The sequence below is a fragment of the Poecile atricapillus genome, chromosome 2 (genome assembly GCF_030490865.1).
Source record: "Poecile atricapillus isolate bPoeAtr1 chromosome 2, bPoeAtr1.hap1, whole genome shotgun sequence".
Classification (NCBI taxonomy): domain Eukaryota; kingdom Metazoa; phylum Chordata; class Aves; order Passeriformes; family Paridae; genus Poecile; species Poecile atricapillus.
The window spans coordinates 35,281,612-35,297,060 of NC_081250.1; the positions used below are offsets into that span (position 1 = coordinate 35,281,612).

The following is a 15,449-nucleotide window of genomic DNA, read 5'->3' on the forward strand; positions in this document are numbered from 1 at the left end:
ATTCCTGACTCCCAGGAGATGGAATATCAGTCTCTTAGTCTGATTCTGCTCCTTGAAAGTTTCCTCAGCATCGTTCCTGCTGCCATTGTTGATGGCTAACTTGGGACTGAATGGAGAAGAGAATTAAAAATTTGGTTTTGGACAAGTTGGGGCCCTCCAGGTGCAGATTGACATGTGTAACAAAACAAGCTGGCAGAGCTTGGATTCTTGGTACACTGTGGGCAGACACATTATTCCCTGCTAGTATGTGGAAGCTTTGTGTGCCTAAGGGCTTGAACTTTTAGTCACTCTTGATTGCTCTGACAAATGTTTACAGAAAATTAACCCTTTTTCTGCAACTAAGAGTATCCTAGAAAGCATCATATTTCTTCCTTTATCATAGCAATAGTGTGGACTTAGATTTGTATGTGACTTCAGTGAAATACTGTTGAACTAATTTAGTATAAAATTCTTTCCAATGTGGTTATATTGTTAAGGGCTGCTAAACTTAATTTGGATAACTATTCATGTAACATGATTTTTGCACATCCTGTTGAATGGACCGTACTGTTCTTGAACAGTGGCTGTCTCTGCCTGGCTGTTATTCCAAAACAATAAATATGCAATCAGTGACAAATGTTCCAAAATATAATATGCAGCAGAAGCTTTTAAGTCCAAGTTAATGACAATAGTGATTTTGCCCTTACGGGTTCCATTTGGAGTTTTTCCCATTTTTGGGGTTGGTACTATGTAGTGTGGCACATCCCTGCAGGATAACACACACAGGACACCATTTAGTGTAGTATCAATAAAACAGCACTAAAGCAAAGACACCAAACTAATTCAAGGTGTTGGTGTCATTTAGCTACTCTGGTTCCTGTGCACAAAAGAGAAAAGGCTACCCCCTGTTGGGTACACATACTTGAGCTGCAGAGTTTTGTTGTCAATATGTGGTGGAGTTGGGATGTGCAGGGCCATCCATAGAGGGTGGGCTGACCCAGCCAGCCCCTGGGCTTTGTCTCACTGATGGCTGTAGCTGGGTGCTTCCCCTGACCCCAAGAGTTCTGCCCTGTCTCAGATACTTTTCCTTCCCTTTCCCCTTTCTTAAGAAGTCAGTCTTTAAAAGTGCTTGGGCACTGAAGTCCCATAGCAAATTTCTCTGTCGTTTAGGACTTACAGTGTTAGAGTTTGAAAACAATTGAGTTTGAATTTCAGAGCACCCAGGGTTTTGCACAGAACTCCTGCAGGGTCACTGCAGACTTGGGCTGTTTTTCTACTCCCCACCCTATGTGGCTTGGTGCAGGACAGATCAGTGGCATCACTCAAACCTCTGTCATTCTTCGGCAGAGACACTTTGCTTGTGAATGTCAGTGGTTTCTGAGCCCATTTTTATTCTGCCTTGTAGAGGCTTGCTGGTCTGGTGTGAGGGGATTTCTTTTCACCCAGCACCAGATTTGTTCAGTGGTTCTGCAATTAATAGGGACTGTTGTAAGCCTGCTTTCAGTTGTCACATGGAGGAAGAGAGTTCCTTGCAGCTTGATCCTTTCAGCCAGAAGCTCAATTCCACTTCAGGTTTCTCTCTAATTCTCACTGACACTTGAAAGTATTCCTTTCCTGGAAAGACAGGTTCCCTGGGAAATCCTGATGTTAGTTTGACAGTCTGGCAGCAAAATGTGCTGTAGCTATAGCTTGTATGATGCAGATGCTGTGAATCATTTTTGCTTCTTTACTTGTTCTCTGAAGTTCTCCATGAGGTCAGAGGGTCTTACCACGTATGGGATGTATATGAAAGATTTTGACTTTCCTTTGTCTTCCTTGTGCTGTATGTGAAACAGATGTACTTGGCCCCAAAGAAGAAATAAAATGGACCACAGTGGGGAAGATGTACCTGGACCTTTTCTGGGAAACTTTAGAGATATTTATAGAAATCCCATAGAACATAGCAGCCTTTGATAACATACAAGTGTCCATCTAAGCAGCCAGTTTGCTTATCTATCAGAAGGAGTAAACATGTTGCTATTATTCTTTTGCTTTTGAAAATGCACTGTGGCATTTCAACAATAGTGGGAAAGTTACAGCCATGTGAGAAGTAATCTTCCTTTCAAGGAGATGAGTCAGCTCCCTGCTGTACCAAATTGCTTCTTCAGTGCTCTTCTTTCTCACAAGACTGTCCTTGCTGATGTTGTGTGGGCTCACCTGTACTGTAGCCTGGTCTTTGGTCTGTCTGATTAAAAGAAATGGGGGGTGACTGATTGAAATGTGGTCTGAGCATCTACCAAACCTGCAGTGAAAGTAGTGGTGCTGGCAGGGATGCTTTTAAACTTGCATTATCTGCATATCCAAGTGCCTTCCTTCAAATAGAAAGGCATATTCATGAAAAGGAATAACAATATGTGTATGTAACTTTTTTCTTTTTTTTTTGTTTTTCTTTTGTTTCCTGTAAATGTTAGGCATTAAAGATGATGGAGAGGACAAGCTGCAAGCTGTAGAAAGCTGTGGTGCCCACAAGTTGCTGCAGTCAGAAACAAATTCTTTAGGTGAATTGATTTTGTGTGAGGAAGAAGGAAATGAAAAGGATTCTCCTACCTTCTTCAGTGTCATGAGCAACAGGTAGTACAGATTTCAATTAAAAGGATTATTGCAACTTAATGTTAAGCCTTTAATTGACTTATTTTTAATACTTTTCTGTCTGTAAAGCTGTATTTACTGAGATGATTTAACAAGACTGCCTACAGCACAGTAATTGGAAGAAGATATTTTTTTGTGAAATTAGCTGTACAGAGTGAAGTGGGAGGTTTTTCCTTGTTTGTGATTGCAAGCCTTGTTTGCACACCACCCAATATGTGTTCTCTGCAGTCAGTTACTTTAACATAGTAAAACAAAAGCCATGTTGATGGTTTCATGTCCATAAATTTTACCTCTGTGCAAATTACTTGGCACAAGTAATTGATTATGTAACTTGAAAATATAATTTTATAAATTTTTTTTTATAAAAAAATATAAAAAATATTTATTTTTTTTTATAAAAAAATATAATTTTGCTTTTCAAGTTACATAAAAAGAATTGTTAAGGTAACAATATTTTCTGCTTGTCCTGGACACCAGGTTCAGTGATATTGAGCTTCGGGAGGAGGAGGGCATACCAACAGAGGAGTTCCTGGAGTCATGTTATGCAATTGTGCCTGTTCTGGGTAAGCAGCTTCTTTTCTTCTGGTTCCTTCTGACTGCTGCTAGCAGCAAGCAAAGGTGGAGCAGTTGGGTTGGAAAACTTGTTTCTTCACTAAAGTGATACAGTTGAACCAATATCGGCAGAATCAGTTTGACTGATTCTGAGATCATGTTTCTTACCCCCTTGCTTTAAAGAGGATCCACTCTCATTTAGATGGGACCCATATATAAGCTGTTTGGCAATCTAGGTGTTTGTATGGAACAGCAATTTCTCTCCCTCAAAAAAGCAGCATAGGTGCCTTACAGTGTATTACAGCTGATAGCACACCATCAGCTGTACTCTATTGATTTTTCCAAAGACTTTGATCTTCACCTAGCACAGCCCCCCACCAGCTTGACCCCTGCATGTAGTGGATGTGGTGGCCCTGTGAGCATGCAGCCTTTAGAAGATTTCTGAACTGTAGGTCAGAATATTTTAACACTTGTAGCAACTGGGATGGATTGGTTCTATACCAGAGAAAAATATCAGTTTGTCGTTCATTTAGTATTTTCCTGCCATTTAGAAAGATTGTTAAATGAGTAAAGTAAATTAATTTTTACTAAAACATGAGAACTGGAAAAAGACACAATTTTAAAGTACAGTGCATTTTTTTTTCCCTAGATAAGCTGGGACCAACTGTTTTTGCTCCAGTTAAAATGGATTTTGTAGGCAACATCAAGGTAACAACTTATTTCTGGCACTGATTTTCAGTTTTTAAACAGAATATCTACTTTAGACACTAGAACTCAAGAGTCTTTGTGGTAGGAGTCAATACTGGAAGGTTATTTAATATTTAATAATGTTGCCATCTGTCAGACTAAAGCACTGAAATGCCCCTAATTCTGTTCTGACAGTACATGCTGTGTTTAATAAATCCAGTTGTGGGCAAACATAAAATACTTGATTGACTGCCAAGTAAAACATCTGTTACACCTAGTGAATATGACTGATTCTGAACTGTATAGGTTATAAGTCATGATGTGATGTTAGCAATGTTGACTTTAACCTGTAAAACAAGTGGAGGGGGTGGGGGGAAAACTTTGCTCAGTCACGTAGGAGGAATTTAATACTTTCAGAAGCAGTTTCTTAGCAGACTGGGGCAGATCATGCAGGCTTGGTTCTTTTTCTGGAAACTCTTCCAGCTTCAAGTACCTTCTGAAGAGCCTTCAAGAACCTTTGAAATACTGGTTATGAGACAAAATGTGTTCATAATGAGACTTTTCATACCATTTTCTTTCAAGAGAAAAAAAAAAAAACAATAAAAGCAAAACATGTCTTCTGGGTGTATACTAAGGAATATTGTATACAATCAGATTTGTTTGGATGCTTATCTTACAGAAGGTAGCCACTGGACGACTGAAAATAGCAAGGGAAAATAATGCTAATTAAAAACCTAAAACGTAAAATATTTATTGGCAAGTGATAGACAGTTACTCCTTTAATGTAGAAGAAAAATCTGTTTGTCTGCCCCTTATACATTGTCTGTTTTGTTTGTGTGAGGAGTTGTGTATAGAAACTTGGAAATAAATTGAAACCATAGGCATGCTGAGCACTGCTAAGTGTAATATTGAGGGTTTGCAGTGGTCAGAAGGTAAATTTTGCTTGTAGTTGAAGCTCTGGGAAAATGGGACTTGCTTGAAGAGCAGTTTGAATTTACTCCTTTCCTCCAGTGGGGGGGATGTCGTGGGAACCTCAAGCATTTTGTTGGACAGAAGTGGTAGGTCCCATGTAAATTTTTGGCTGAGATGTTTTGTTTTGGTTGTGTCAGCCAGATGTGTCTGGGGTGTGCCCTGGAATGGCACGCCCATGTCAGAGCAGCCATGCCATGGGAAGTAGTGGGTGACATCCTTGGGAATCTGTAGCATCTCTTAGCAGGGAAGAGTCCTGTTAAATGGGTGGTGTATTTGTAGGCCCCTGTTGGGTCTTAAAAGGCATAAAGCTTTGTCCATTCTATTCTTTCCAGAAAATAAACCAGAAATTTATAACCAACAAAGAAGAGTTTGATACCCTTCAGAAGATTGTGCTCCATGAAGTGAACGCAGGTGTAGCACAAGTTAGAAACTCTGCTACAGAGGCTCTCCTGTGGCTGAAAAGGTAATGGCTTTCTATCTGCCTTCACTGTGAGCTGCTGGTGCATTATGGGGCCTTTCACCAGTGCAGACTTGTGTACATGGAGCAGGCTGGTCACTTCCCACAGGCTCCATCAATCCAAACTTCTTCAAGAAGTCAGCCTCAAAATTAATTCTGTCTGTGGTTGTACCACTGCAACTTTGCCAAAAACTTGAAAAAAACATTGCAGGTGAACTTTTTTCCTGTAAAAGTGAAGTTACAGTGAATGACTGACTGATCCTACTTGGCTAGGGCATCAAGCAGATGATTTCAAGCTGCAGCAGAAATGTTTAGCAAAGTGGTTTTCCCTTTTACTGGGAGAGAGGCTGGAGGAGGTGGCTGCGATTTTGTTCAGATTGGAACTGTCTCCTTAATTCTGAGTTTTATTGCACTTCGGGGTTGTATTCCAGCTTTGGGGGCTTTGTTATACTTTGGGTTACTTTCTTATAAAAATGGTTTCCTTTTATTTCATGGGCTAATCCTGGCAGAGGTTTAAAGTTCTTGAAAGGGTTTTTGACAGAAGTGAAGAATGGGGAAAAGAACATCCAAACAGCTCTGAGTAAGTACCAATTGCTTTGTTCTTAATGTGCTTCTAAATTTACATACTTGGCTACTTTCCTTCTTGTTTATAACTGTGTCTTCTTCAGTGACTGATGAGGCAAGTGATTTCTAAGACATAACAATTTTGAAAACTTGAATTTTTTAAAATGGCTGCCTTGAGATGGGTTACTAGATAACTGGTAAATGTTGATTCATTAGCAAATAGATTTGCTAGATGAAACAGAGGAGACAGAGGAGACAGTCATATCTTAGGGAGACAAGTGCTTTGACTCATTCAAATTTCTCTACTGGCTTGCAGTGGGAGCACTCCCAAATGTATAATTGCTGTTTTGTTAGTTTTCTAATTCCTCGTGTGATTTGCCATCATTCTTTGAAATCACTTTTTTTCAATATAGCTGTGAATTGCCTGCATCAATTAGAAGGGATGTTGTAACAAAGAAAAAGGATTTTTTCCAAGTACACCATTTCTGACACTTTCTTTGTCAGGCTACTGGCCACAGCAAGTACAACAACCCCCATTAAACTTGACTTGGTTACTCCTGGGCAAGACCTTCTCTATATGCATGCAGTATAATGTAATAATCCTTTAAACCAACTTTGAAACAGCTTTTTTTTAAAGCTTTTTATGTTATCATCTTTTACACAGCACAGCAGTTGCCTTATAGGATTAGTAAAATGAACTACTTCACTGAAGTATGTAGCAGCTCTTGGAAGTGAGGCTGTGTATACATTGCTACCAGATATGGGTGTTAAACACCATAGAAAGTGTTTAGGCACTTATTTGACCTTCTGAGTCTGAAGGCTTCAGCCTGAACTACTCCTTGAATTGCTCTGTGTCTGCAGCAGAGTCATGCTGCTGGTTTTTTCTACTTTTTCATTCCCTTTCTTCCCCTGAAAAGCTCTTCTATATCTGTATCACCACTGCAACTTTGGTTTACTGTTGGAGTTTCACTCCATACAGTATTTTCTTAGACTTTATATTAGCCTTCCTGTCTGTTAGAGCACTTACTTTCTGTGGATGAGTTGAAGGAGTTTTGACAGTGGAGCTGAGACTCCAGTGCAGAAATCCCAAATCTGTCATCTCCTTTCAGTCATAACTTAAGAACTCAGAAACAGCCATCATTTACGTTGAGTGGCAAGAGTATACCCTTGAGTAGTGATTTCTAAGCTCCAAGTTCTCTTTGTGATGCAAACTTAAAACTGCCACACATCTATCTCTGATTATTTTTTTTTTTCCTTTTAAGACAATGCTTATGGAAAGACATTAAGGCAGCACCATGGTTGGGTTGTCCGCGGGGTCTTTGCAGTAAGTATTTATCTTGGCTGCTGATAGAGCTGGGGGTCTTGTTCATGTGATGTTATGTTGTGTGTAAGTCATAAACTGTTAAAATTCTGAGTACTAAAATTAATAGATTCCTTTCCCAGACCTTACTTTCAAAGTGAGGATTGTGGTTTTCACTATGTTTAGTACTGGACTTTCAGGGTGGAACCTGCTTTCTAGAGATGAAACAGAAAGATTGCACTTGCATGCACAGTTTTTTAATTATGTGCTTTTGAGCAGTCTTGCAGGGCTATTAAATGAAGAAGAGAGGATGTAAGGTTGCTTTTTTGAAGATTGATCTCTCTTTGAATATGATGAGCACTCACACACAGTGTGTGTGGGGAATTGAAGTAGAATGTATTGGCTAGAAGAAATTTTTCGTTCGGTCTGGCAGCTCCCCCTTGTGTCTGTCACTGGAAAATTATCACTGCAATTACAAAAGGAAAAAAGAAAATCTCATCCAGGCAGTCATGACTTTGACTGAGAGAAGCAGAATTGTTGGAGAGAGCTTTCTAAAAGAGCATGTTGAGAATCTGGTGATGGTGTCTAACACTGGGTTGGGAGCTCCAGCTCCCCTAACAAACTATACTTTATTCGAGGTTTGTATTTAATTAATTTCTGTGTGCTCAATTTATTTATACAAAATATGATACACTGATACTTTCTAAAAGTTAGGTATTCTGAAGATATCTTAAACTGGGGATCTACACAAAAATAATAAAAAAGAAAAGTTAGCCTCCCTTCTAGTTAAAATTCTCACTATATGCATGTACACATGATTAAATTGAAGCTGTGCAGTCTAAGTGCAAAGAGGGAAGTCTTAGAAGTTTTTCATGGCTTTAGGTGTATTTCTTTCCCCATTCTGTGTTGCAAATCTAAAAGCTTTGTTTCTTCTCCCAGTTAGCTTTAAGGGCAGCTCCAACGTATGAAGATTTTGTGGCAGCTCTGTCTGTAGATGAGTGCGATCCTCAGGAAGAAACATTTTACAAAGGAATGCAGAGGGACCTCAACATTTACTTACCAGCCATGGAAAAGCAGCTAAATATCCTGGACACTCTTTATGAAGTACATGGTTTGGAGTCAGATGAGGTGGTATGACTACAGCAAGATCACATCTTAAAAATTCAGGGACTGTGTCTGTTAACAAAGATTTCTTCCATTTTGGTTTTGGGACATTGTTTCTGTTCATTGTGTCTTTTCAGGTGGGAAGGGTGTTGAGTGTTTTGCGGGAAGGGTATGTGTGATTTTTATCTTTTCATTACGCTTGTGTTGCATTTAAATGCAGAGGTACTGTCTTTCTTTGGATCATAACTATGTCCGTGATGAATGTCTTTGACTGTTTCTCTTCTGCCTGTGCACCTCGTCTTCACCTCATAAAAGTAACAGAGTAGAATTTGGCCTTTGCTGCCGTACCTGAGGAGAGACCTGCTCATGCAGCACAACTGTTGGGTCACCAACATGGCACCCAGGCAGGTGCTGCTGCCTCTGACTCTCCCATTCCCTGTGCCCACTCCCTGCCATAATGTAGGAGGATAGTGAGAGTTATTGTTATCCCAGCAGCAGAAGAGAAGGACAGCTAAACCACCTTGTAATGTGGTGAGTTTGTCCCTCAATTTGGGTTGAAGCTCTTTAATGCAAATAATATATTTGCATGACATAAGTATTTATTAAATTAAATAAACATTTTAATCCAAATATTACAGAGATCTTCACCACAGGTGTATGTGGCTAGTGGTCTGAGTGGCCCCAAGGTCGAGCCTTTGAAAAAGGATGTTGTGTTCCCTGACAAGCTCCCAGTACATGCTATGGCTTCCCTGCCAGCTCCTGCTAATGGGCCACAAATTTGCAGGCACAGACTCAGCCCAGCAAATTTCAACAGTACTTTACACAAGCATTTGAAGATCACATCCATCATCCTGGCTTATTAAGGTTTAGGAGGGTTTTTCTGTTTTAGGTTTTTGGGTTTTCTTCAATCAAATTCATGCAAAACAGTAATGGTTGCTTTTAAGTTGAGTACAGCTAGCAGTTTGAAAAGCAGATATCATTAAAATCCTCCATAGACTGTCATTATGGGCAGAAACTTCATGAAAGTGGACATGAAATGAGTAAAGTATAGGGGAAGCTGAAATTTATGACGGAGCTATTAAACATGGGACCAATTACAAATCTTGAATTTTGAAATTATTTAGAAGTGACTAGAAATTAAATATTTCCCCTGTTTCCCATTTTGCTGACACAGATAAAAACATGTTCCTTAGCATTGCTGCTATTAAAAATAATGAAGAAGTCCTTTTAGTTAGTGATGTGGTTAGGGACAAAATTCCTAGTTTTGTTAATGACCAACCAAAAGGCTGTCTGTGAATTACTGACTCCAGTTCAAGGCATAAGCAGGTCTCTCTGTGTAGACCTAGGGCTTCAGATGGCTTAGTACAAAGAGCTAAGTTTAACTCATCTGCAGGAAGGGAGAAGACTGCGCTAGTGAGGTACTTAGAATTAGTAAGTTTTCATAAATACAGAAGGCAGTGTTGCCAAACTCACAGAAGTAGTGCTGGCTTTTGCTAGGCTTAAACCAGTGTTGTTAGTAACATGAATGTACTGCAGACCTGCTGCCCTGCATTGCTCTGTGACAGGAGCCTCTGCACACTGAATACTTGATCCTTTCTTAAGAGCCTAGCATGGTGAGCTTTAAGAAAAGCATATAATACTTGAAGAAAATCCCAACATCAAACTTACTGTATAAAGAAAGATACCAGGACTCTAATTAGATGCTCGTAGAGTCATAGAATATGCTGTGTTGGAAGAGACCCAAGGGATCAGGACCATCAAGCCCAGCTCCTGGCCCTGAACAGGACAGCCCAAGAATCCCACCTTGTGCCTGAGAGCATTGTCCAAAAGCTACTTGAACTCAGATGGGCTTGGTGCTGTGACCATTTCCCTGGGGACCCTGTTCCCGTGTCCCATCACCCTCTGTGTGAAAAACTTTTATCTGGTATCCAACCTAAACCTCCCCTGACTCAGCTTCATGTAATTTCCTTGAATCCTGTCACTGGTCACAAGAGTGAAGAGATCGATGTCTGTTCCTCTGCTTTCCCTTGTGAGGATGTTGAAGACCATATTGAGGTCTCCCCTCAGTCTCCTCCAGGCTCAACAGACCAAGTGACCTCCTCATAAGGCTTCCCCTCCAGACCCTTTACCATCCTCGTGGCCCTCCTCTGGACACTCTCTAATAGTTTAACATCTTTTTCATGTTGTGGTGCCCTAAACTGCCCCCAGCACTCGAGGTGAGGCTGCCCCAGTGCAGAGCAGAGCAGGACAATCCCCTCCCTTGCCTGGTTGGCGATGCTGTGCCTGATGCCCCGCAGGACAGGGTTGGCCCTCTTGGCTGCCAGGGCACTGCTGACTCATGTTCAACTTGCCATCGACCAGGATGCCCTGAACTCTGCAGTGCTGCTCTCCAGCATCTCACTCCTGTCTGTGCACTCAACCAGGACTGTCCTGTCCCAGGTGCAGAATCTGGCACCTGTCCTTGCTAAACTTCATGCATTTGGTGATTGCCCGTCTCTAGTTTGTCAGGGTCTCTCTGCAGGGCCTCCCTGCCTCAAGGGAATCCCAGTTTAGCTCCTCCCAATTTGGTGGTGTTAGCAGACTTACTTAGCATCTCTTCCAGTCCCATGTCCAAGTCATTTATGAAGATGCTGGAAACCACAGGGCCAAGGATGGAGCCATGTGGAACCCCACTAGGGACAGGACTCCATCCTGATGAGTCACTACAACCCTTCGTGCCCAGCCCATGAGCCAGTTGCTCACTGATCATGTAACATGGTTATTGAGCTGTGTGCTGGACATCTTGTCCAGAAGGATACTGTGAGAGACAGTGTTGAAAGCTTTGCTGTAGTCCAGAAAGATTGCATCAGCTGCCTTTCCTAGATCCAGCTAAGTGGGTTACCTTGTCATAGAAGGAAATCAGTTTTGACAAGCAGGACCTGCCTCTCATGAAGCTGTGCTGGCTGTGACCAATGACTGTGTTCCCTTTCAGGTGTTTTTCAGTACCTCCCAGAATAATCCTTTCCATGATTTTACCTGGCACTGAAGTGAGACTGACAGGCCTGTAATTTCCAGGGTCCTTCTTCTTCCCCTACTTGAAAATGAGGACAATGCTTGCCAGCACCCAGTTAGCTGGGACCTCTCCAGATTCCCAAGAGACTGTTTAAATAGCGTGACTTCTTACTCTGTCATCTTCTCTGAGTTTTACATATCTGTAGTTCCTAGGTACTCAAGAGGGATCAGAAAGAATAAGGTTTTAGTTTTGTGCATTTTATTAAATCAAGTAGTATATGTGTGAGTACAAAGTCAAAACTTTTGACCAAAGCTCTATTCAATTATTTCACTACTCACTAAAATTGAATTGCTAAAATTGAAGCTTGAGAGCCTGTGGGATTCAGTGTCTGCTGCTTCTAAGCATGAATCCAAAGAAACCACCCTGTGGGAGAACAACCAACTTTCCAACCTGTGTGGTTTCCTCATGGTCTTCAGCTGTTCTTTGGGAAACTTCACTGTAGCAGTTTTTAGCGGAATGATCTGGAAAGATAATGGAGACCACATTTCCACAAAATATCAGCTAGGTTATGAGAAGACCAGGAAGAGATCCCTCTCTTCTAGAAATTAACCATCAGATCACGAAAAAAAATTGAATTCTTTTTTGCGCTAAGTTATTCCAGTAGTAGGAAAATATATTCAGCTCAGAGTATTTAGAGGTATTTTTGGGGTTTCTGTTTTGTTTTGTTTTTTAGCTAGCAGGAGAACCACTAGTTTGTTGGGTGTGCATCAGATGCAAAAATTGTTTCAAAAAGACAGGAGGCTTTATTTTGTAGGCAAAGAACAGCTTCATTGGGCCACTAGCTCCAGTTACTACCATTCTTCTGTTGTCCAACAAGCAGGGAGAGGGATCCACATTACCTATTCTCTAATCAGCGTGGCATCCTGCCTCAGAGCAGGCTTTCTCATCTTGCTCTTCTGTGTAAAGCTGTTTTTTCTGAATTCTGGAATTGGTGCTTGAGAATGTTTTTAGGAGACCCCTCTATACTTGTTGTTAAACAGGGCCCTTGTAGAGAAGGAATTGAGCAAGGTCTCCTTGCCTTCAAAACTTGCACTTCACCATGCACTGCTCTAGCAGGGCGTTGAGCACTTCTCAGACTTCTGAATGCTATCTTTGCAGTCAAACCACCACTGAGAAAGAAACCCATATGCAGCATGTTGCAGAGCTGAACTCCAAGTTACCACTCTCAGGATGTAGTAGACCAGATGATCAAGTGGAAGCAAATGCACTGACAGACAGCTCACTATCTTCTTTTGTGGTGTCAGTTTGGCAAGCAGAGAGGATGGCATTTCATTAGAATAATTGTGGAGAATAAGCAACTAATTTTTGGCCTTCAAATTTAGAATTGGAGAGAAGGTCAGTGTTTTCTGTTTCATTTGTTTGGTTTGTTGATTAGTTAGGGTTGTTCTCTTTGTTTTTGTTTTTTTTTTTAATGGCTGACATTTATGAACAACTGACCTACACACTGATAGAGATCCATGTGACTCAGATAACAGATAACCCCGGCTCTGTATATTTTACATGAACTGCTTTGGTTTCTTAAGTTATGCTAGTCTGAAGTTTTGCATTCCTTTCCTTTAGAAATGCTTTTGGCTGTTTCCTTCAATGTCTAGCAGTTGCATATTCTCAGGGATTTTACTTACCCAAGGCAAAATAAGAGTAATCACAGCCTTACCCTAGGGGGGAGTAAGGCTGCTTTTTGTGAAGTTAGTATAGCTGAGCATAGAACTCTGATACAGCAGTGTCCATACAGTGTGCATCCTTGCTGAGACATAGTAAATCCCAAAGCAATCTGATAGAAGTGCTATCTAGTACTGGATAATTGCAGTCAGCATATTTGAACAGAGGTCATGAACACATCTTTGTTATGTAATGTCATTGGCATTAGAGCAGAGCTCTCAATTTCAGTCAAGTTCTGCTTAGTAATCGGACACTTTTATTTATTTTATTTATTTTGTGGTTTGTTTGTTTTGTAAACAAGCTATGTTCTGGAGTCCCCTCTACTATTTAAAGACATCATACTCAGTTTCATATTGAAGTTCTGTAACATTTCAATTGTAGAATATGACTACTGCATACTCAAGTGCTTTAGTGTAAACATAATGAGTCCAACATCCTGTTTGACACTGTTGTGCTGTGGATCTCCCTTTAACAGATGCATTTAAAGTTAAGGGCCATGTACCTTCACTTACAAGCTCTTTATAAAACATCATCAGGATTTAAGTTACAGCTGTTTGCTTTTAAAATCTTTCCTAGTTTGAAAAGTGTTGCTTGGTTGGTTTGACACATAAAAAGTATGCCCAAAATCTGCCCCAGGTGACTGGAGCCTGCTTTGGCAAAGGGGTGTGGGCCATTATAGAAAAAAGTACTATGTATATCCATATGCTGGACCTTCTAACCTTTTCTTTTTTCATTGTCACTTCAGCTTTTGTGAAAACCTTCAGGGAAGCTTAAACTGCCTTTCAGACACCAGGAAACATCATTAGCATGTTCCTACCTGGCTGTCTTGACCTTTTTCCCCAGCTGGTCCTTCCTTTCCTTTTCCATTGTCATCTGCTTTGCCATCAAAGCTGTTGCTGTCAGAACAAACCAGGATGTTTTGTAAGGCATGCAAATATAAACTTGGATATTCAGATGTGAATTCTTTGTCAGGCAATGTAAATTGGGACATTTCAGACTTGGGTGTTCTGCCTCACATGAATGAAAGCATAAGGCTTTTTAGTTCTGTTGCTTTATTTTGTTGTTTTAGTTTACTCATTTCTCTTCTCTTGCCCACATAGTGCAGAAAACAAACAGAAAAAAACCACAAGAACAAAAGCAGTGTGGAGAAAACTGAATTTATGCCTCACTGTTCTGTAGCCCCCTGGTGAACAAATGCTGCTAACTTCTTGCTCCAAGCAATATAAAACCTCCCTCATGCCGAGGGGTGTCATAGTGCACTTAACTGGCTCTGAGCAAACCCAGGCCATAGCTGACCCTGCTCACAGTTGACACAAGGATTTAAGCACTTGCTTTGAAGTTATGACATAGGTGTATGCTTCACTTAACACCAAGTATGTCAACTTTCTTTTGCATTTCAACATTCAAGAGGTCCAAAAGTTATTGATTCCTTTATTTAAAGCCATGTTGAAAGTTTGAGATTTATGTCTACTTGAAACTGAGTAAATTGCATTCCAGAATACAATAATTAAACTGAAAACCTAGGCAGCTTGCTTTTATGGTTTCTTTTCCTATTTTTTTTTTTAAGCCAGTTTTGGGCATACATTTTTATCAATGTCAAGCTAAGCTTAATGTAAGCCTTACTTTCCATACTCAAATATATACATACCAAAATACATTTAAAGATGAAAAGAAGGTATATTGCCTCACACTTTAAATTTATTGAATTCTAAGGGCTTGTTCACGCCTCCCAAATCACCTCTGTCAGTGTAAGCTTTGCACAAATTGTGCTGTCATAAGCAGTTCAGTCTGAAATACTCTGGTTTCCAGTCTGCATCATCTCTCAAATCATACAGCGTCTGTCTCTTCTTTTGGAGCATTGTTAAGACTTTGACAAACTTTTATATTATTTCATTATAATAAACTTATTTTAAATAAGCATGCTTTTAAATCTCGTTTTCTCCTTGCATGGATTTGGTTCTCTTATTACAGTATAGGGCCTAAGGTGCTCTTCAGGACTCCATTTGTTATGGGTACTGTGTGAACAGTCAAAACCAGTATGTTTCTGGTTGGCAGAAACTGCCTGTATGTATCTTTGTATGAAGAATGTTAACACACATAAAGCCTGTTTTAGACTGCGAGAATAAAAGCTGTATCTGGCACATGGTTGTGGGTCCTTGGCCACAGTGTAAATATGTGAAGACTCTAGTTACAAAACCCAGCTGGGCAGTGTGAGAGAAACTCATATTTTCAGATTACATGTATTATTTGTCCTTGGACTGGAATCTCTTCCATAGAGATTTCAAAGACTTCAGAAACTCCTGTGTGGTGATTTCGAGATGTGGATAAGGACTGGTGCTCCTTAATGTGGGTGGAACATATCTTCAGAATCTTTTGCCAAACAATCATACTCATAAGGTTTCCCTGTTTAATCCTCCCCAACACTCTCCCTTTTCTTTCTCCATTTGAAGACAGCATGGACCTGACAGCAAATCTGTGATACCCAGTTGTGTCTC

The 15,449-nt window shown here is 40.4% G+C and overlaps 1 protein-coding gene across 1 annotated transcript in view; it reads left to right on the forward strand.

The window, feature by feature from the left end:
• The window catches only part of PLEKHA8 (pleckstrin homology domain containing A8), a 31,307-nt gene extending 16,212 nt beyond the window's left edge, over window positions 1-15,095 (forward strand). Inside the window, exons 8-14 of the mRNA XM_058831316.1 lie at window positions 2,430-2,589; window positions 3,085-3,170; window positions 3,809-3,867; window positions 5,151-5,281; window positions 5,785-5,855; window positions 7,102-7,163; window positions 8,079-15,095. Of these exons, the coding sequence (XP_058687299.1) occupies window positions 2,430-2,589; window positions 3,085-3,170; window positions 3,809-3,867; window positions 5,151-5,281; window positions 5,785-5,855; window positions 7,102-7,163; window positions 8,079-8,276 (767 nt within the window). The 3' untranslated portion in view covers window positions 8,277-15,095. The remainder of the gene's footprint in view (window positions 1-2,429; window positions 2,590-3,084; window positions 3,171-3,808; window positions 3,868-5,150; window positions 5,282-5,784; window positions 5,856-7,101; window positions 7,164-8,078) is intronic.
• The last annotated feature ends 354 nt before the right edge of the window (window positions 15,096-15,449 follow it).